We start from the raw sequence: 22,413 nt of genomic DNA on the forward strand, positions 1-22,413 counted from the left end.
CAAATGGACACACAAAATAATGGGTTTATTTTACCTTCAAGTAAAGATTGTGGAATCATCTCATTTTTTTCATTAAGATCATTTTCACTTGAGTTAAATTAAAATGAAATCTGTAAAGTAGCTGTTATAATTTTTACTTAAACATCTTTAAAGATTTCTAAGTAACATTGAATGATCTTATGTTTAGTAACCTTTTTTAGAATGTAAAAATTCCTAAAACTTCTGAGAGATTCATTTCAGCTGTGTTCTTAAAAGGTGAAAAGTAATTTAGTAAATATTACATTTAAGAAGTGAGAATAGTAGGGGTGCCTGGGTGGCACAGCAGTTAAGCGTCTACCTTTGGCTCAGGGCGTGATCCCGGCGTTATGGGATCGAGCCCACGTCAGGCTCCTCCGCTATGAGCCTGCTTCTTCCTCTCCCACTCCCCCTGCTTGTGTTCCCTGTCTCGCTGGCTGTCTCTCTCTCTGTCGAATAAATAAATAAAATCTTAAAAAAAAAAAAAGTGAGAGTAGTAAAATGGTTAAAACATTTGTAAATTTGGGGGGACCTGGCTGGCTCGGTTGGTATGAGCATGTGACTCTAGAACTCAGGGCTCATGATTTCAAGTCCCACATTGGGTGTAGAGTTTACTTTAAAAACTTTTTGTAAATTTTTGCCCCAAGAGAATAAAATGTGACTGTAAAAGCCATCTTAAGTGTCACTTTGCAACTCCTCCCACATACATAGATAATGTAAATTGTCTAAAAATAGGAAACATATTTTCAAAAACTGTTCTTAGAAAATTATTGTTATGCAACAATAATATTGGTTTTATTTTTTCCAGATATGGCCGCGTGGAAAGTGTCAAAATTCTCCCCAAGAGGGGATCTGAAGGAGGAGTGGCTGCCTTTGTGGATTTTGTGGACATCAAAAGTGCACAGAAAGCTCACAACTCTGTCAACAAAATGGGAGATAGAGACCTACGCACGGATTATAATGAACCAGGCACCATTCCGAGTGCTGCTCGGGGATTGGATGATACAGTTTCCATAGCATCTCGTAGTAGAGAGGTTTCTGGGTTCAGAGGAGGTGGTGGAGGGCCTGCTTATGGCCCCCCACCATCACTTCATGCACGAGAAGGACGTTATGAGCGGAGACTTGATGGGTAAGTTCCAAGGTTTCTGTAGGCAGGTATTTTGTATTTGATATGGTGAGAAACAGAAACTCATATTTAGGGGCCCCAGATGGATTTAAAGTTTTGGGCTTTCTCAATGTTTCCTATTTTGGGTTGGAAACGGAAGTGATTTCTATCCCAGTGGCTGGTATCTTGTGGAATCGTAGAGGATATTTCCTGCAGCTGGTTGGATATCTACTCCTGAGATGTAAAATGGTGGAAGATTTTGTATGGCAGTATCATTTTTGGAGTTACCTGTCTTCTAGAATTAATTATTCCTTCTCTTGGATAATCTGAAGGCCTTCCTTGGATATATCTCTGCTATCTGATGGAGCTATTTGGCTACAGATTTTGTGGTTGTACTATATGGAATATTTCTGGAATATTAGAGCCTACAGATTCTTTTAGAAGTTGATATCTGCTTCTCAGTTTTCACTACACAAAGTGTACAAACAAATTGGATTGTCACAAAAACCCTAGCAGACGGTAATGATTCAACCGCTTGGATTCTACAAACAATACTTTAATCTGGAAATCTATACTTGGATGAAGAAGAGTGAAGGCAATGTTTGATTTTTTCCATTTTGGATCTACACAGTTTCCATGTTGGAATTATACTCCTTGATGGAATGGGGGAAAATTGAGATGATGAATGTTTCTAAATCCTGGAATATAGCCATTCTTTTCTAATTGCTGGAATGTATGGAATGTCATGCAGTCAAGATTCCATTAGCCCAGGGGAAGAGGATTACTATTTTGTTTCTTAAGCAAGTTGCTGTCAAATTAAAGGTACTTTAGCCTTGAACACATGGTGACGATCAGTTGTGGATACAGCAATCAAAATTGACTGTGCTGGATGGCTACAAAGGTGAACTAATGGGGAGCAACTGTTCCTTCCTCATTTGATGGAATCGTAGAGGATATTTCCTCTTCTGTCAGCTGCCTGATTCCTACTTAGGGCTGGAAATTTTTATGAATGTGGATGAATTTATAATTGTCTACTATCTCAAGAAAGAAGTCTGGGGGTTTGAGAGTTACAGTTTGTCTGGGACTGCTTGCTTCCAGTGGAATTATTTTATCTGGTCACTAAGATTTTTTTTCCTTGTGGTTCATCTAAATATCATTTGACACCCTTGCCCATTAAGAAGGTGGATTACCCCCATAAGAGGGGCCAAAATTGGGGAAGTTATGTTCACAATTCTCTCCCTAGATTTAATTGGGATTATAGGTCGTGTTTCCACACTTGGAAAAGGTTGGTATGTCCTGACCTGTGTATATTAGCCCCTCTCCTAACCCAAGTCAAACTCTTTTTTTCCCCCACTAACTCTAGAAGTATTTAGTACTAATAGATAAATCAAAGAATAGCTATTAGATTTCAGCTCTGCTAGCTCTTGTGCCTGCCTTCTGTATCTTTCTAATGGATAAGAACTTTGCATATTTCTAAAATATCAGCTGTAGCCATAATTCTCCTAGAACTGTTGCCTATTGCTTCTGTTATATCATTAATAACAGCTTTTACCAATTAACATTTGATAGGGTGCTAATGAATTATTTGTGAAATTTTCTCTTAACTCTCAAAGGAAACCCTGTTGTTTGTTAGACATTGAAATATCTGTCCAAATGCCCTAAATGTAGCAAATTTAAAAAGGAGAAGGTTATTTAATACATTTAAATAGGAAAGCTATTACTGAATTTTTTGCCACGCCAGTTGCTTTACGTCATAGCAGCAAAAAGCAAAAATAGCTTAGGACTAGGTATGGTTGCTACTAAGTGAAATGGTCGGTGAAAGTGAAAATTAGTGGAGAGATTTGGATCTATGTATGTATTGGGGACATAGTATTAGTTCTCAGATTTTTGCCAGAAATTCTTCACTGGAAAGATTCTAATTCTTCTGTATCTTTGATTTCTTAATCTTTTGATGGAAGATTGGATCCAAAGATAAGGTTGAGAAGAAACTCAATCTCAAGTTGAGATTCAAGTGATGAAATGGTCTTTTAGGAACTCAGGAAATGAGTTCTGGTTTCCTACAGAAGTAGAAAATGTTAAGATTTCTTTATGGGATTAGAATTGGTTTTCAATATTAACGTAATTGCATGTGTGTAATGTAATTGAACATGCAACAATTTTTTGTGACCATAAGTTGGCCAATATTCATGTCCTACAGAAATACTTTTTTAGGTTAAACCATTGCTAATAGCAACCTTCAAGTATCTTATAGCTCCCAAAGTTGGCTAATTTCATCAGAGGCAGTTTGATTTCAGCTACAACCTATGAGAATGTATTTCCTGTAAATATTCAGTACAAACATTAACAAGTAGAATCATGGGGTAGTTGTTTTAAAAATTACGTGGAATTTGATAGCACCAGGAGATAAAATAATCTTTATTCTTTAATTAGTTAAATTTACCATAGAATAGCATGTGTCAGTCCAGTATTTTGATAACCTAAGTGGTTTTCTTTGTTTTTCTTTTAAGATTCCATTTTTATTATTAAGGGTGATTGTTTGGGCACAGCAGTTTACATAATCTGGTAGTTTTTATAATTACCCAAGAAGTCGAAAGTTAATGAGAAAAAGTTAAAATTTTTTCTGGACTTCTTTGAAAAGGCCCTCTTACTGCTGGGACATACATTGCAATAGGGCTTTCATGTCTGTGTTAAAATGTATCATGGAAATTTTGCCTAAAATTTGTCAAGTAAGTAAAAGTTTGGTATATATTTTAATCAAATGGAAGTATAGAAAACTTTGATATTAAAATGACAGTCTCTTGTTCCATTGAACTGCATATGAAAAGGAGATAGTATATGTATATTTCTGTATATAAGCCTGAGCATCTGACTTGCAGAACACTAGTCATGAAAGCCCAATATACACAATGATTGCTCAGCTGTGAAAATAATTTTTGGAGTCAAGTAAAATGTTAAGCTTGGGTAGTGTTTGCTTACTAAGTAGGTTAATGCTGTTTAGAAAATGACCAGTTGCAAAGACAGACAATGCTGAAATGAATGTTTGCATGACTTGCTTTTAGTTTTGCTTGCCCTTTTCTGATTGATTAAATATTTTTCCCCCCCTCCTAAATGCAGGGCTTCAGATAACAGGGAGCGTGCTTATGAACATAGTGCCTATGGACACCATGAACGGGGGACGGGAGGATTTGATCGGACAAGACATTACGATCAGGATTACTATAGAGATCCTCGAGAGCGGACTTTACAACATGGGCTCTATTATACTTCTCGGAGTCGAAGTCCAAACCGTTTTGATGCTCATGACCCCCGATACGAACCTAGGGCTCGGGAGCAGTTTACACTGCCCAGTGTGGTACACAGGGATATCTACAGGGATGATATTACCCGGGAGGTACGAGGCAGAAGGCCAGAGCGGAATTACCAGCACAGCAGGAGTCGGTCACCACATTCATCCCAGTCTAGAAATCAGTCTCCTCAGAGGCTGGCTAGCCAAGCGTCTAGACCTACAAGGTCCCCTAGCGGCAGCGGCTCTAGGAGTAGATCTTCCAGTAGTGATTCAATCAGCAGCAGCAGTAGTACCAGCAGTGACAGGTAGGTTAACAGCCTTTTGTTATAACAGACGAGCTGTTGAATAAAATGTCACAAATTCTCAACAATCAGTGGTAATGATTTGTAGCATAGTAATATTTTTAAAAAGTAAGTAATCTTGGATCATGTATATAACAAGTGAAGAAGCTTTGATTAGTGGGTGGCTATGGAATTCACCATTCTGTCAAGTACCTGAAACTATTTGCAAATACTGTTTTGTGCTCTAGATGCTTAATATTAAAATGGCCAAAAGAGGCAGAAAAATGGTAACTTTAGCTGAATCGAAGTAAATCCTGTGCTGCTGAAAATGGGGTCTCTCTTTAACGTTTTTAATTCCTTGGGTGTATAATGCTAACTTATTTCTATTATTTTGGTTGAAAATTCATAAAAGCCTATTGTTTAAAGATGTATTGGTGAAATATATTGCTGACACATCTAGTATCAATGACTAAATCTACTTTTGGGTACATTTTAACTAATTTTAATGCCAAGGTGATAGCTGATTTATAAACTTTGGTAGAAAAGCTTTCTTTAAATGCAGGTTGTAACTTAGCTGTTCACTAAGGCTGAGTGAGCTAATTTCATTAGTTGTGAATTTTTTTACAAAGAAGGTTTATTCTAAAGATAAAAATAATAATTTGAAGGTAATCTTAACAGGAAACAGCTTAGAAGTTTATCACAGATCTAGGTAGATAGTATAGCTTACTCATTTTATAATCTTGGACAAGTCACTTAAGCTGTCTGTGCCTCAGCTTTCTCATCTTTTGTGAGGATCATGCTTTAAAGTTATTGTGAAGATTAAAATTAAAAAATGCATCTAAGTGCTTAGCTTGATACCCATATATATTAAATGCTGCCATTAATAATTGCTAGCTATTATTATTACTGCTTCAGTTGTTGATAGTCTTTAACCATTCCCTGTTTCCAGTTATTGTTACTCAACCTATTTATGCCAGATATCCTGGTTTTATATTTGGATGATGTGTATTTTAAATTTATAGGATACAAAATTTTTTGACCTGATTAAAATGCCCAGATTATTTTTCTTTTAGTATTGCCTGCTTAGAATTAATTTAAGAAAAGTAAATGATCATGTAATTGGGGAAAATTATGTTCTGGCTCTAGTGTTGCAGCTCTGTGACATGGATGAAAACCCTTAACCTCTCATGATTTTATTTGATATATTGTCAAGTTAGATGATTGACAAGATTCATTTGAATTCTATAAGCTGATTATAAAGTCTTATTGTGTCCTACTTTCTCCTACATAGAATTAAGGTACTCAAGTTTTAGTCCTTTTTCCCTAAACCTACCTCATTAAAGGGATGCAGTAGCATTCCATTGTGTCAAAACTTAACTGAAAAGCCAACCAATTGTGGAAGTGTTAAAGTTGGAGAAACATGATACAGGGCCTTCAGGATGGCATTGTGCTTTGGTGGGAGTGATAGTGGTTTGGTATCTGGCCCTTAGCATTGTAAACTCAAAAACTTGAAGCCAGAGGCCATCTGATGAATTTGATGGAGCTAATCCTTGTGTATGTAATCTAAAGCAACAGTTGTATGCTTCTGAATATTTACAGTCCAAAAGATAACTGTCACAAAGGCAGGATAAATTTAGAAAAATGGGGACTAAATTACAGTTGTTGAAGCTATTTCCTCTTCTGTCAGCTACCTTGATTCATGCTTAGGGGTGGAAGTTTTTATGATTTAGGGCTATAAAGGCTGGTATGTAAGACTTTAACAAGAAGAGCTGGGTTTTAGGCAGGGAACATTGTGGGTTGAAGGAACAACCTGAAGGGGTACAAATGGAAGAATGTTTTGTGAACAGCACATAATTTAGAATGACTTAACCACGATAATGATTTTGGATTTGTTTTTTTATGCAGAGATGAGTGGTTGAAAGATTTTGAGAAGGGAGAGTTTGTTGCGATCTGTGCTTTAGAAAGGCATCTGGTGACTTAGAATAGGAAAGACAGAGATTGTGGTGAGGAGGCTTTTTCAGTAGCTTGGAGAAGGAAGTCTTGGACTCTGAGAATGCCTAACTTTGGACAAGTGGGAGAGACATTATGTTAGTAATCAGATTATGTTGATTTGTGAGAAACAGAATGAACTTTCTGGAGATGGGACTGAGTGACTGGCCTTTCAATGCTATCCTGTAAGAATAGGACCAGGTCTTCCTTTGTGCACATCATAGAGCCTAGCATACTGTCTTTCTCAAAGTACGTGTTCAATAAATAGTTGAAATATTTAGATACAGTTCTTAGTTTAAAAGCAAAATTGTTGTAAATAGCTAAAAGATTTGGCCATTATATATGATTGAAGCAAGTACGAGAAAAAAAATCTTTGTGTGTGCAGAGCATACCCGTTATTCCTCGGTTCAGCCTCCCTTTTATCAGATGCCCGCTTTTCCTTGACTATGATGTTGACCTCAGAGTGTAATATTTTGGGATGTTATATAGATTCAGAATGTTCAGTTTCCTTTTGGAGGAAATAAGTTCTTTTTTGTAATCTTTAAAACTTTATGACTGTGAAACTATGACCTTCCAAGTTCTTTAAACATGTTTCAAATGATCATCTTATAGTAGATAAAATACAGCTTGGTTCTAGCTGTAGAAACAAGCTTGTATTCTGTCTGCATGACTGACTGGGAAGTTAATCACCTTCCATCCCCCTTAATTGTTGGAGCTTTGGTGACCAGACTTCTAGCAGTGCATTTCCAATGAGTAAACATGGGATCGGTAGCAGTCTGGTTGTGAACTCTTTATAAATGACATACCTACAGTTTCTGCATAACTGTTCCCAGTATTTAACTGGCGAGAACTGGGCCTCTATGGTATAAACTTTACTGTGTGCAGCCCTAGGGTGCTGTCTCTTTTTGTCATGGTTTAGAGTCACTTTTCCTTTCAACAGAAAATTTTAAATGCATATATTCCACAAAAGTATTTATTTTAAAAGCCCTGGTTCAAGTTGAGCATATTTTATTTCCGTAGTTTCCTGTCATTGGGTTTCTTTTTCCCATCATGTTAATGAATTTTCTGTAATACAGGTTAAAGGAATTGAAGAATTTATTGAATTTAAATTAGTTCATAAGCTTTCCCTGATAAAGTAGTTTTTTGATTTTGCTTTGTTTCCCATTTGTTTACTTTGATCACACCCAAAGGTGATTGGGCTGGCTTAGGGTCCCTGAACTTGAATGGGGAAAATTACATCTTTTCATTAGTAACCTGTAACTGAAATTAAGTATTGCTTCCCATTATGAAAGTAGGCAACAAAAAACAGTAGTAACGACAGTATGAGACATTGTTACCAGTAAAATTCACAGGTAATTTATTATTATTATAGTTGCAGATATCTCAAAATGGGGTTTCAAATCATCATTACTGGGAAGTAGTTACTAAACTCAGTGTTAAGTATTGTAATTAAATGTGTTTTTTTGGGGGGGTAATTTAATGTTAATGAAAACATGTCACAAATATTTAAATAATTTAATAACTGTGTCAATATAATTGGTTTCCCTTTTATTCCCATTTATTTTGCTTCATGCATTTAGAAACATTATTCTGAAAAGTGGTGCACAGACTTCACCAGATTGTTGAAAAGATATCCTGGCAGTTAGTCCTTGATTCTATACCCTAGAGAGGTTTACTGAATGAATGGGGAAAAAATGGTTGAAAGAGTAAAGGGAGAGAGTTGAGACTTGGATAATCCTAAACCTGTTCTTATTCCATTCCCTCCTATTCAATAGGTTTCTTCTCTAAATCTCTTTTTAGTCTAAAGTTAACTTTTGAGTTTACATTCAGCCATCTATTTAACAAATATTGTGTTTTTGTGTGCACCAAATTTATGATGTAAGGTAGGTTGTATGGAGCCCCATAGAACTAGTTTGTTTATTTATTTTTTAAAGTTTATTATTACTATTCTTTTTTTGTAATCTCTACGTCCAGGGCGGGGCTTGAATTCTCCACCCGGAGATCAAGAGTCACATGCTCTTCTGACTGAGCCACCACAAATAGAACTAGTTTAGATGAAACATTTGCAATGCCTGAGTTAAAACAGAGAAAAACTACATATGTGTCTAAGAGCCAACATGTATTTATATTAATCTGGGTGCCTGTGGCTAGTTCATCTTTCCAGCTTTCCAAAAGCAGCCTCATCTCCCTTAAAAGTTTTTTGGGCTGTGGTTATCCTTTTCCTTTGTTCTTCTGAACCCTGTTGGTTTGTCTGTATAAATATGTCTGGTAACTACAGAGTTTTATTCTCACAAAAATAGGTCTTTAGATGGAAGCAAATGAATGTAGTAATAAGCAAAGATAACTACATGAAAATAACTGTAGTTAGTGACATTTTGTTCTCTCTTTGTGGCTTTTGGTAAACCATGTGACATTAAATCGTGCTTCGTTACCTGTTTGAATAACTCAGAATTCCTTTTTCTTTCTTTCTTTCTTTCTTTTTTTTTTTTTTTTGAGAGAGCGAGAGAGAACACATGCGAGCCTGGGGAGGGACAGAGGGAGAAAGAGGTAGAATCTCAGGCAGACTCCCCACTAAGCATGGAGCCCAACGCGGCTCTCAGTCTCACAACCCTGGGATCTTGATCTGATCGGAAATGAAGAGTTGGATGCTTAACCAACCTGAGCCACCCAGGAGCCCTGAATCAGAATTTAGAGCAAGCTTTCTACATACAGATTTTTAAAATTAGAGTAAGTTGATATAGAAAATATTTGATGAAATTTCATGTGTTTTTTGGCATAGTTAATTATATTACTAGATTTTCTTTTATACTGGCATGGTTGGAAGATTTTTTTTAAAGTAGCCTGCATGCCCAATGTGGGACTTAAACTCATGACCCTGAGGTCAAGCGTTGCATGCTCTACCGACTGAGCAGCCAGGCGCCCCATAGCTGAAAGATTTAAGGAAGAGGCTTGGGGACAGGAAGGGGTGGGGGGAGAGACACAGACAGACAGATACTCTCTCTTTCTTACTTCCAGGGCAGGAAAACTGACATGTGAAATAGCCTTTATGGTGTTTATTTAAAGTAACAAGAAAAGCATATGGAACTTCAGTAATCCAACTTGTCAACTCTGATGCTCTATTAAGATACGGTGTGATTTATGCTACAGCCCCTCTCTTGTTTAATATCTTAGCTTTGCAATTAGAATAGTTTACTTCTTATTGAAAGGGAAATGAAAAATACTTCTTTAAAAAAATTTTTTTTTAAAATTTTATTTGAGAGAGAGAGACCAAGGCAGAGAGAACATGAGTGGAGGAGGGAAGGGCAGAGGGAAAGGGAGAAGCAGGCTCCCTGCTGAGCAGGGGGGGACTGGATCCCAAGACCCCGGAATCATGACCTGAGTGCAAGGCAGATGCTTAACTGACTGAGCCACCCAGGCGTCCCTGAAAAATACTTCTTATTGCTAGTAGTAGTTGTAGAACTTGTTTGTATATTTCTTTTACATTTTTGGAGCAGATTATATCAGAGTTGACCATAACCCTACTCATTTTCTTTTTAATGATAGACAATTTAAGATTATTTTACCTGAATTATGTTTAAACAGTAATTAGCATATTGAACAGGTTCTGGATTCTTAAAACAGATATAGTTAAAAGGAATCTAATGAACGTTTTTTTCTATAAAGACCAGTTCTAGTCATTTTGTGAACAATCAAGACATTATAGATTATAGTTTCCTAGAGGGGGAATTTTATTCAACTACCCTTTTGTCTATTTTTTCAAGAGGAGGTTTGCAGTTATTTGTTTAAGGAGAGAGAACTTCCTTTCAGGTTCATGTAGAAAATTTTCCAGGCAACCCTCTTAGGTCCCCTCCCTCTTTGGGAGCTTTGTATTATTGCTCATTAAACTGTGCTTTACTATCATTCATTTAAAAAAAAGAAAAAAGAAAAGAATTTCCAAAATTGCTGTCATCTTGCAAGCTTGTGAAAGATTATGGATGAGGCTGGTAATGTGAGAGGGAAGCCATTGGGATTAGTGGTGTTATGGGTAGCAAAGTGACCGTGTCCCTTCCATTTCTCTTATTTTACAAGTATGCTTATTTAGAATGTTGATTTGGGGAAGGAACACTCATTTTATTACCTGACTACACAATTTGCTATGAAACATGTAATGTGCTGGAAATTGTCAGATATGGAAGTAGTTTTAATACATGTATGAAGTAAAAAGTCAGTGGGTTTTTTAAAGATTTTATTTTTTTAATGGGGCTCCTGAGTGGCACAGTCGTTAAGCATCTGCCTTCCGCTCAGGGCGTGATCCTGGAGTTCTGGGATCAAGCCCCACATCAGGCTCCTCCGCTAGGAGCCTGCTTCTTCCTCTCCCACTCCCCCTGCTTGTGTTCTCTCTCTCGCTGGCTCTCTATCTCTGTCAAATAAATAAATAAGATCTTTAAAAAAAATAAAGATTTTATTTTTTTAAGATCTTATTTATTTGAGATAGAACATGAGCAGGAGGAGAGGGGCAGAGGGAGAGGAAGAGCGAGAAGCAGACTCCCCACTGTGTAGGGGTCCATTCCCTGACCCTGGGATCATGACCTGAGCTGAAGGCAGACGCTTAACCAGCTGAATCACCGGGCACTCCCAAAGATTTTATTTTTAAGTAACCTTTACGCCCAACATGGGGCTCAAACTCATGACCCTGAGATCAAGAGTTGCATGCTCCAGTGACTGAGCCAGCCAGGTGCCCAAAAGTCAGGTTTTTTTTAGTGTTAAAGGAATTAATAATTAGCAGTTTGTTGGTGATTGATGTAATGTTTAATCCTAAAAACACATTTGTGTGAGTTTTTAATTCTCAAGTGATCACTTATGTATAATAATGAATAGGCAAATTTCTGGATTTAGTTGGAAATAAAATTTGGTTTTGTTGCACTGTGATTCTTTATTCTTAGATATATTTAGGGCATAAAAATAGTTTGTATTCCTTTTTTTTAATGGAAGAAAGTCACTACCACTAAAAGTAATGCCTTTTAATCTCAGGGAAAAAATGATACAACAGATCGATCATACTATATTTGGGAAATTGGTGTTTAGAAACCATGATTTTTCCCCTAGCTCTTCTGTTTGTAGCTGCTTAGGATTGAAGTGAGCGTAGAAATCAAGTTGGTTTTATTGCATAATATCAACCTTTCTCCTCTTTGCTACTGTTTATACCTGTCAGTTTGAGATGAATCACTTAAATTGAAAAGAGATTTTTTTTCCTTTGAGTGTGTAAAGAGAAGATACCTATGCACAGAAACCATTGAAACATAAACTATGCTAAATTTAAAAATAGACGATTAGATGTTTAATGATTTGGGGATAACTGGTGAAGTGTATGTTTTGGGAGCGTTCAGAGAACTTCGAAGGAGGAACAGTAAAGGTTTATCTAAGCCTTTAAGAAGCCAAAGTCAAGGATAATAAATATTCTTAGGAGGGATGTTCCTTTATCTTTTGCCCACTTCATATAAAATGAAAATATTTGCATGCTTATTTTAAGCCTAAGTAAAATACCATTTTAATGCATTTTAAATAGCTGATTTATTTCTGGGTTTCACAACCATTCTTAGCCTGTTTTATTATTTTGCACTTCTGCCTCATTTTTACTTTTTTAGACAGCTGAAATTATCTTAGATTTTAAAAGGAAGACTGTCTTGTGAAAGTCAGTATTGTAAATAAAATATATTCATTGCTCTATTTCCAACCATTAAATAAAGTTTTAATCTTGAAATTTGCAACTGTTTTTTTTTTTTTAAGTTTTTATTTATTTATTTGACGGAGAGAGAGACAGCCAGTGAGAGAGGGAACAAGCAGGGGGAGTGGGAGAGGAAGAAGCAGGCTCCCAGCAGAGGAGCCTGATGCGGGGCTTGATCCCAGAACACCAGGATCATGCCCTGAGCCAAAGGCAGACGCTTAACGACTGAGCCACCCAGGCGCCCCTTGAAATTTGCAACTCTTATTTGTGATGAAATAAAAGCCATCTAGTGGTTTCATTGACTTTATGATTATTCTCCTTGAAATATTGGTATCTAAGTTTTTTTTCATAGAAAATTTATTTTTTCTTTATTTTTTTGAAGTACGGTTGACAGTTATCAAAGTTCTTTAAAAAGCTACCTACCTGGAGGGAGAAGGGTTGGAGGGGCAAAACGACAACAGCAAGCATATTAGTGTGTCTGCAATCCTGGAGAAAACGATTAGATTTAAAATTCACAAAGTCTTCCCATATTTTGAATAGCTCCCTTAACTATCATTATTTTCCAGAAGAAGGAGCATTTGTTCATTCCCTCTTAAATCAGTTTTGGGGCTGTTGAGCACATGGAATAAACGTTTGCCAGTGTGTGCTTTGGAGAGTACACCCCAATGAGAGAGAGAGAGAGAGTGTGTGTGTGTGTGTGTGTGTATAAAATCATAAATGTATATGTATGTGTGTGTGTATGTATTAGTATCTTTTTACCATTCCCACCATCAGTTGAAGGCCCTTCATTTTTGAAGCACATTCCTTGCTAGGCTCTGTATAGTTTATTTTGGGGGCAATAAGCTACACAACCTTCTCTCTTTTGGGGTCATTTTAGCTAGCCAAGACTTTTTAATGCTAAATATGCTCTAATGGGCTTGAACTTCCATTGTGGAGATCTATAAATAGATCTATTTCCTTTCTGGTTTTCCTCTTTTTTGTCAAGTACAAGCATTCTCAGTAAGGCTTTCCATAGGTAATAGGTGGTGTCAGCATTAGGGTTCTGTATGGAATAGGCAGTTTTGGAAACAAGTGCTGGGCTGATTATATTTGCTCTGTACGGAGAAGCCGGCTTTCACTTGAGATCCCCTGCTGCTAGGGAACTGAGAACAAGGTAGACTTAACGCCCAGAGCAAATGAGGAGAGCTCATTGTGTGCCGCCACGGCAGCCAGTGTGTGTGAATATGTGGGGAAAGCTAAGAACTGCTTGTTTGTGAGTCAAACCAGCCTAAACTGGAATCATCCAGTTTGAGTTGGCCGCTTGCCACCTCCCAGAGGCTTCCTTATTTTGCCAGAGTTTCTGCCCAGCCCTTAGCCCAGGGGGTGGGGCGGGGACCAGGCAGGCCCCTGAGCTGGGGACTGGGCAGGCCGTGGGGAGGAGCAGGCTGTGAAGTGGCTGCCAGTTAACCCCAGTTCGTTCCTAGGGGGAGGCATTTATCAGATAGAGTAAGGAGTTTAAGACTGAAAGCTGGTGTGAATTCTGCTATTTCCAGTGCATCTTTACTCGTTACTCCCTTGCTTTTTGTTTTCTATCCTTTAAAAGCCAAGGCTTGAAAAACAGCGTCTGCCACCATTGCTTGGGTAGATAATAACATGGTTTGCACTTGGTGATAAAGAATTTATTACCAAAAATTTGGGGTACCCGGATGGCTCCATTGGTTGAGTCTCAGATTCTTGATTTTGGCTCAGGTCTTGATCTTGGGGTCGTGAGATCCCACCCTGTGTTACGCTCCACTCTCAGCCCAGAGTGGGCTGGAGATTCTCTCTCCCTCCTTCTCTCTCTCTGCTCCTCCCCTCTGCTTGTGCTCTCCTTCCTTCCCTCTCTCCATCTCTTGCTCTCAAATAAATTTTAAAAAACTTAAAGAATTTATTACCAAAAATGTATTTAACTAATTTCCAAAGTTCCCCAGGAATTTTGCTTTTAGTTAGTCTGTTTGAAGTGACAGACTGTCACTCCCTTACCCTTTTTCATTCTTTCCATTTGGGTTGTGCCGGGGTTTGTTTTGGTTTGATTGTTAGATGGAAGAAATGAAAATAGATTTGGGGGTAAACTTGTGACTCCATGTCTTGTGAGTTTTAATCTTGAAGTAAATTTTTTTTGAAGTGAAATTTTTAAACGTTACTTTCATACTAACAAAAAGTAATTCAGATTAAAATCCTAAACAACAGATTTTAAAATTAAAAGAACTGAACTGAATTTTGTTGGACTTGGAGGCAAACTCTTTTAAAAAAATATTATGCTTAAATTGCAAATTGTTAGTGTCATGGCTACTTTGTGCATATAAAGAACCTCTTAGCTTTTCCTCTTTGAGAAATAAGGGAATTAAGTGATTAAACATGGCCTAATTCCTGATCAGAGAACACCCAGAAGTCACTAAGCCACAAATTAAAGCCTCAAATAAAAGAGTACATTTATTTTTGTCTTTCTGGTTGCCAGGGCTGTATAGAAAGTGGAAATTTCCACAACCTTGCTTATGTTTCAGACTTTTGGAATGAGATTGAAACCTTTGTTAGTCTTTTTTACTTATGGTAGAAGTTTATTCAGAGCAGTTTTGGTGTTGTTCTCTTTTATCTTTCTTGAGTTGTTTACATTTGGGCGTCATTCTCAGAAACCGTGGTATAATTTCACCCTGCCCTGAATAAGGGATCATCCATCACAGATATAAAGGAAAATGTGGTAATCTTATTTTAAAGTTAAAATCTTATTTTATTTTATTTTTATTTTTTTTAAAGATTTTATTTATTTATTTGACAGAGATAGAGACAGCCAGCGAGAGAGGGAACACAAGCAGGGGGAGTGGGAGAGGAAGAAGCAGGCTCATAGCAGAGGAGCCTGATGTGGGGCTCGATCCCATAACGCCGGGATCACGCCCTGAGCCGAAGGCAGACGCTTAACCGCTGTGCCACCCAGGAGCCCCTAAAATCTTATTTTAAACATTACCATTTTCTGAAGCTCAGAATTAGCCAAGATTTTATTGCAGGTACCTTCCCCTATTTTTTTTTTTTTTTCCCAGTCTGTGTCTTAGAGCATAAAGTAAATGATTGCCTTTATTTATAAAGGGTAGTTTTGTGATTGCTTCTCTGGTGAGAAAATAGAGCACTCTCTGGTAATTTATTTACTTAAATCATGTGGTCATTCATTAAATTATATGCTGTTAGAGTTTACTGTTGTAGAAATTGTATAAAGTGACCTCTATCGAACATCTTCCTAAATCCACTTTTTGAATAGATGAATTTGTTTCCAGATCGACAAAATATTAAGTGAAATATATATATATATATATACACACACACACACACATATTTATATATATATTAAAGATTCTATTTGAGAGAGAGAGCACACGTGAGCAGGGTGAGGGGCAGAGGGGGAGAGAGACTCTCAAGCAGACTTGGTGCTGAGCTCAGAGGCTCCATCCCATGACTCCTAGATCATGACCTGAGCCCAAACCGAGAGTTGGACGCTCAACCGACTGGGCCACCTAAGTGCCCCTAATGAAATACATTTTAAGATTAACTTTGCAAAATAGAGTTGGTTTCCCCCAAGAATCTGAGTCATACTCTAAAAATTTTTCTTGGTATAGATGAGGAAATTAGAAGAACTATATGCTACCATGTGGGTAGTAAAATATATTCATAGAATAAGGTGGGAAAACATATATATATAGTTCAATAAAATAAAGTTGGACATTGTTAGAATTTGGCTTAGTAACTATTGAGTTTTTCTTAATGTCACTAAATTAAAAACTTTTTTTGGGGGGGTGCGCCTGGGTGGGGCAGTCGTTAAGCGTCTCCCTTGGCTCAGGGCATGATCTCAGAGTTCTGGGATTGAGCCCCATATCAGGCTCCTCCGCTGGGAGCCTGCTTCTTCCTCTCCCACTCCCCCTGGTTGTGTTCCCTCTCTCACTGGCTGTCTCTCTCTCTCTCAAATTAAATAAATAAAATCTTAAAACAAAACAAAACGTTTCTTTAAAGATTTTATTTATTTTATTTGAGAGAGAGAGAGTGCACAAGCCAAGGGGAGAGGGAGAAGGAGAAGCAGGGAGCCCAATGTGGGGTAGATACCAGGACCCTGGGATCATGACCTGAGCCGAAGGGAAACGCTTAACTGACTGAGCCACCAAGGCACCCCTAAAAACTTAAAAAAAAGAAACTTGTGTGAATTGTTGGTGTAATCCTAAACAAGGGGTGGGTGGGTATTTTTTTGTTATAAATCATCAATAAGATAGTTTTTGAAGTATAAAGTGGTAGGTACCCTGGAACTAAGGTTCACTTTTTCTGTTAATTTTGTACCCTCCCTCCCTCCCTCCCTTCCTTTTTCTTCTTTTTCTTTTTCTTTCTTTCTCTCTTTCTCTCATTTGAGAGAGAGAGTACGAGCAAGGGGGAGAGGAAGAAGCAGACTCCTGCTGAGCAGGGAGCCCAGTGTGGGGCTTGATCCCAGGACTCTGGGATCATGACCTGAGCTGAAGGCAGACACTTAACTGACTGAGCCACCCAAGCATCCCTAATTCTGTACTTTTAAAGTGGAAATTTATGCCTTTAAGAATCATTTTGCTTACTTGTTGGAGCTATCTGGAATTACAATGAGAAATATATGTGGCTTTATCAAGATAACACCCTGGCATGAGTTTTTAATAATGATTTTTATATATACTATAACAATTATTTTAAAATTAAACCTCTGAAGTGTGGGGAATCTGGGTGGCTCAGTCGGTTAAGTGTCTGAATCTTGGTTTTGGCTTAGGTCATGATCTCAAGGTGTGAGATCGAGCCCCACATCCAGCTCCGAGCTCAGCATGGCATCAACTTGAGATTTCCTCTCTCTCGCTCGCTCTCTCAAATAAGTAAGTCTTCAGAGGTTTTTTTTTTTTTTTTAAGTGTAATCTGTCATGAATGGCATTTCTCTAAGGATTCTCATGACTTTAACATGGTCTTTTTTTTTTTTTAAGATTTTTGTTTTTATTAATATTTTATTTATTAGAATAAGTAGTGGGGAGGGGCTGAGGGAGAGAGAGAGAAAGAGGCAGACTTTTGGCTGAGCAGAGAGCCCAGCACGGGGCTCGATCCCAGGACCCTGGGATCATGACCTGAGCCGAAGGCAGAGGCTTAACCGACTGAGCTACCCAGGTGCCCCTTAACATGGTCTCTTATTAAACAGGTGATATGTTTGTTTCTTGAGGAGCTTTTTGTTTCTATAACTAGGTTGCTCAGTACTGTCCACTGGCCACATGTGGCTATTGAACACTTGAAATTTGGCTAGTCTTTGCAGCAGTACTGATCTTTGCTATAACCTGACAGCAGGACAAACCTCAAAAACATGCTAAGTGGAAGAAGCCAGTACAAAAGGCCACATACTATATGATTCTATTTATATGAAATGTCCAGATAAGGTGAATTTCTATAGACACAAAGTAGATTAGTTATTGTCTAGGAATGGGGTGGAAAAGAATGGGGGAGTGAGTGCTAATAGGTATGAGGTTTCTTTTTGGGGTGATGCAAATGTACTTATATTATGATTGTATAACTCCATAAATATAGTAAAAATCATTAACAGTATACTTTTAAATGGGTTGCTTTTCTGGTGTGAAAGTGTATCTCAATAGAGCTGTTAAAAATACACACTGAATTTTGATGATGTAGCAAAAAGAGTATTAGTAATTTTTATGTTGACTGCATATTAATATTTTGAGTATATTTCATCAGATATATAATTAAAATTCACCTGTTTCTTTTTACTTCTTAAAAGTGTGACTACTTGAAAGTTTCAGACTTTCGGTTTGTATTAAACTTCTGTTGGATAGCACTGTTCGAGAATCAAGCACTATTAAGATTGTAATGTCATGAAGTAATTTGTGCATCTGTTTAATGCTTTTCATTTTGTTTAAAGAAAAACAGAATACATTCTTTTTATTTTAATTGCAAGACCCTTCTATTCTCTTTGCAGTTGTGGATTAATAGAAAAGGTTCTTGGGACTTGTGAGCCTAAAGTACAGACTGAACTACTTCCAGGTTCCATCTTACACAGATTTCGTATTGGTCAGGCTAAAGTGCATGTTGATTTCTAGGGTGGCGAAGGGAATATTTCAGCTTTTGAAAAACTTAAATATCTAAGCCTCCAAATAGTTTAATTCTGCAAAAAGAAAATTAAATCATTTTAACCAGGGTAATTTTTTTATAATTAAAAAAAAAAAACCCTTAAGCTGAAAGTAAGATTGAAGTGATGTTTAACTTTGGTTAGAGGTTTAAAATGTATTTATTAATATACAGTAGAATTCTGGTGTTGGAATTAGAGTAAGACTAATGGCTACAGTGTTGCTTCTAGACAAGATTTCTGTAACCAAAACTTTTTTTGTTTGTTTGTTTGTTTTATTTAAATTTTAGTTAACCTACAATGTTTGTTTCTGGAGTAGAATTCAGTGTTGAATTTTGTGATTCTTTGAACGTCATTTTCAGTGGTAGAGGGAAGCAAAGGGAAACAAGCCAGCCTACTGAATGTGCTTTGTCATGGTGGTTGGAGCCATTTGGACCATTGCTTCGAGTTTGTTTCCACTGGACGAAGCTGCAGGAGTTGTTAAGCAGGGCTTTAGGCTGGAGTTTCGGAGTGAGTAATTTGAAGTCATTTATAAATAAATAAACAAGTGCACCAAGTAGTGGATGGCTTTAGGCTTCCTGCTGGGGAATCGGTGCCCTTCTAACTTCTTGGGTCTGGAACTGCCTTAACAGAGTTCGGAAGTGGGAAATAGCCCACTACTTTTTTATTCTGGATAGGAAGGAGATGTAATTAGCACCAAAGTTCAGTTGGAAGAAGGCAGAACTCAAAGTTCAAATTTACTCGTGGGTTTGGTAAAGGTTACAGCAGTTGTCCATAACCACTTGGAATAAAAAATAACTATGGTTTCACTTCATCTGTAGGCTTTTTTGGTTTATGCGTTTTGAAACATTCTGGTTGTTCAAACAAGGAATACATCTGATTTTGTATACTGCGTGTGGTTAAAGGAATGAGAAAATCCCACTGTATTATAATTGACGGGTTAGATTTCCTCTCAGTTTGTCCCTTGAGTAAGACATCCCATGGGTGTTCTAAAGGCTTTGCTGCCATACAGGATTTCTTGTTCCTTAGGCGGACATGTTATATCTGCTTATAACTTTCAGGGATAATGCGTGTTTGATGCTTTTTGCTTTGAGTTACTTGAATAGGAGGTTTTCTGACTCTTAAGGGTTTGCCAGGAATATAATGACTCCATGAGCCTAGGCTCTTTGGAATTTAAGCCAAAAGTAATTCTAAGGCAAGGTGTTTTGGACACAGTGACAGTATGTAGAAAGATAAGTTTTTTACTTTACCCACTATGAAGTATGTACTTAGCAGAATCTGTCTGTAGCAGAATCTAATCACATATGGGCTCCACACCTTCACCCCCTAAAACATGAACATAAAATGGTAATCAGCACTCTGTGACTAGGTATCTGCTAGTTCATCATCTTAAAATTCTTGATTAACTAGGGAATTTTAAGGCCTTGTAATGTCACCTGATTCTTAGTAATAGTTTATTTTTTAAAAAGAATTTATTTTTGAAAAAAGTTTTAGAGCCCCCCTTTTTTTTTTTTTAAGATTTTTAAAAATTTGTCAGAGAGAGAGTGCGTGCACAAGCAGGGGGAGCGGCAGGCAGAGGGAGAAGCAGGCTTCTGCTGAGTAAGTAGCCCGATGGCGGGGCTACATCCCAGGGTCCTAGGATCATGACCGGAGCCAAAGGCAGATGCCCAACCAACTGAGCCCCCCAGGCGTTCCTGAATGATGTTGTTGTTGTCATTGTTGTTGTTGTTGTTGTTGTTTTTATTCCAAAGTAATCCCTACCCCAACGTGGGGCTTGAATTCACAACCCTGAGATCAAGAGTCACATGCTCCACTGACTGAGCCAGCCAGGCGCCCCCTTAGTAATAGTTTAATAAGAGTACAGTCTCTTTCCATTTTTGCTTTTATTAAAACAGTAAGTTTTGAAAGCTTCAAATATATGTTTAAAGATTTTATTTATTTATTTGAGAGAGTGAGAGAGAGCATGAGCAGGGGGAGAGGCAGATGGAGAGGGAGAGGCAGACTTCCCTGCTGGCTCGATCCCAGGACCCACCCAGTTGCCCCCATTCTCACTATTTTAAAGCATACAGTTCAGTGGCACTAAGTACATTTACTTTGTTGTGCAGTCATCACCACCAACCATCTCCAGAGCTTTTTCTTCTTCTCAGACAGAAATGTACTCATTAAAACATAGGGATGCCTGGGGTGGCTTAGTTGGTTAAGCCTCCGCCTCTTCATCTCAGTTCAGGTCTTGATCTCAGGGTGGTGAGTTCAAGCCCTGTGTGTGCACCCAGTGTGGAGCCTACTTAAAAACAGAATAAAACAAACAAAATTGCCCCTAGTCCCTTGGTAACTACTGCTTTATTTTTTGTCTCTACAGAATTTGACTACTCAAGGTACCTCATATAAATGAAACCATACAATATCAGTCCTTTAGCATCTGGCTTATATTTCATTTAACATGTTTCAAAGATTCATCCATGTTGTAGCATATGACGGAATTTCCTCCCTTTTTAAGACTGAATAATATTCCTTCAGATTTTTTTGGGGGGGTAAACTTTAATTATCCAGCACTCATCCTATAAGATTAACTATTTCCATGTTCCTTTTACTTAACACCACCCAAAGACAGTAAGTAATAAACTTAAAAAACTTTAACTGTAGCTGTAATTGTGTCCCAGAGAGTTACCTGTACTTAATCTTTTGTGAGGCAGCTAATCACATACAGCATGTTTAAGCTCAATTTTATTTATTTTTTATTTTTTAAAGATTTTATTTATTTATTTGGCAGAGATAGAGAACAGCCAGCGAGAGAGGGAACACAAGCAGGGGGAGTGGGAGAGGAAGAAGCAGGCTCATAGCGGAGGAGCCTGATGTGGGGCTCGATCCCATAAGGCCGGGATCACGCCCTGAGCCGAAGGCAGACGCTTAACCGCTGTGCCACCCAGGCGCCCCTAAGCTCAATTTTAAAAGCCATGTTTTCTGCCAAATTCTTTTAAAGTGTCTTTAGTGAGTTTGTTTTTTTGTCATATATGTAAACTCTTGAATTTCAGAAGAGGAAGATAAATAAAACCAATTATTTTAATTATTGTGGTTGAATTTGCTACCACTTTAGTGACCATGAGCACTAAACCTATTTAGTATTAAGATTACCTACCTATAAAATGGACCCAGGGGGTGCCTGGGTGGCTCAGTTGGTTAAGTATCAACTCTTTATTTCAGCCCGGGTCATGATCTCAGGGTCGTGGGTTCGAGCCCCACACGCTCAGTGCAGAGTTTACTTGAGACTCACTCTCTCTCTCTCTCTCTCTCTCTCTCTCTCTCTCACTCTCTCTCTCTCTCTCCCTCTCCCCCTCATCCTACTTGCTCACACACGTGTGCTCTTTCTCTCTAAAATAAATAAATGAATCTTTTAAAAACGTGAACCCAGTAGTTTTCTAAGCTTTAGACATGCTTGATATTTATAAATGCTCATAGTTAAAGACTAGATGGGAACTAGAACTCAAGAAAAGTTAACTTCTGAGCTGTATACTTTCTGCTAAACTTAGAAATCCTTAGGGAATAAATTATTAATTTTTTATGTCAGCAATAAAAGCTGATTGAAGTAAAAAGCAAAATTATGGCTGGTGGAATATGTTTCTCTTTCTGCTTCTACCTGTCTAATAAAATCTGTTGACCAAAATAAAATTGTAGTTAAAATATTGGCTTCAGGGGTGCCTGGGTGGCTCAGTTGTTAAGCGTCTGCCTTCAGCTCAGGGCATGATCCCGGAGTCCTGGGATCGAGCCCCACATCAGGCTCCTCCGCTGGGAGCCTGCTTCTTCCTCTCCCACTCCCCCTGCCTGTGTTCCCTCTCTTGCTGGCTGTCTCTCTCTCTGTGTCAAATAAATAAATAAAATCTTAAAAAAAAATAAAAATAAAAAATA

At 37.8% G+C, this 22,413-nt stretch overlaps 1 protein-coding gene across 1 annotated transcript in view; it reads left to right on the forward strand.

The window, feature by feature from the left end:
* The first annotated feature begins 803 nt into the window (after positions 1-803).
* Positions 804-22,413, forward strand: part of SPEN (spen family transcriptional repressor) — a 66,533-nt gene continuing 44,923 nt past the window's right edge. Inside the window, exons 1-2 of the mRNA XM_034671251.1 lie at positions 804-1,144; positions 4,235-4,711. Of these exons, the coding sequence (XP_034527142.1) occupies positions 945-1,144; positions 4,235-4,711 (677 nt within the window). The 5' untranslated portion in view covers positions 804-944. The remainder of the gene's footprint in view (positions 1,145-4,234; positions 4,712-22,413) is intronic.

The sequence above is a fragment of the Ailuropoda melanoleuca genome, chromosome 11, assembly GCF_002007445.2.
Source record: "Ailuropoda melanoleuca isolate Jingjing chromosome 11, ASM200744v2, whole genome shotgun sequence".
NCBI classification, from domain to species: Eukaryota; Metazoa; Chordata; class Mammalia; order Carnivora; family Ursidae; genus Ailuropoda; species Ailuropoda melanoleuca.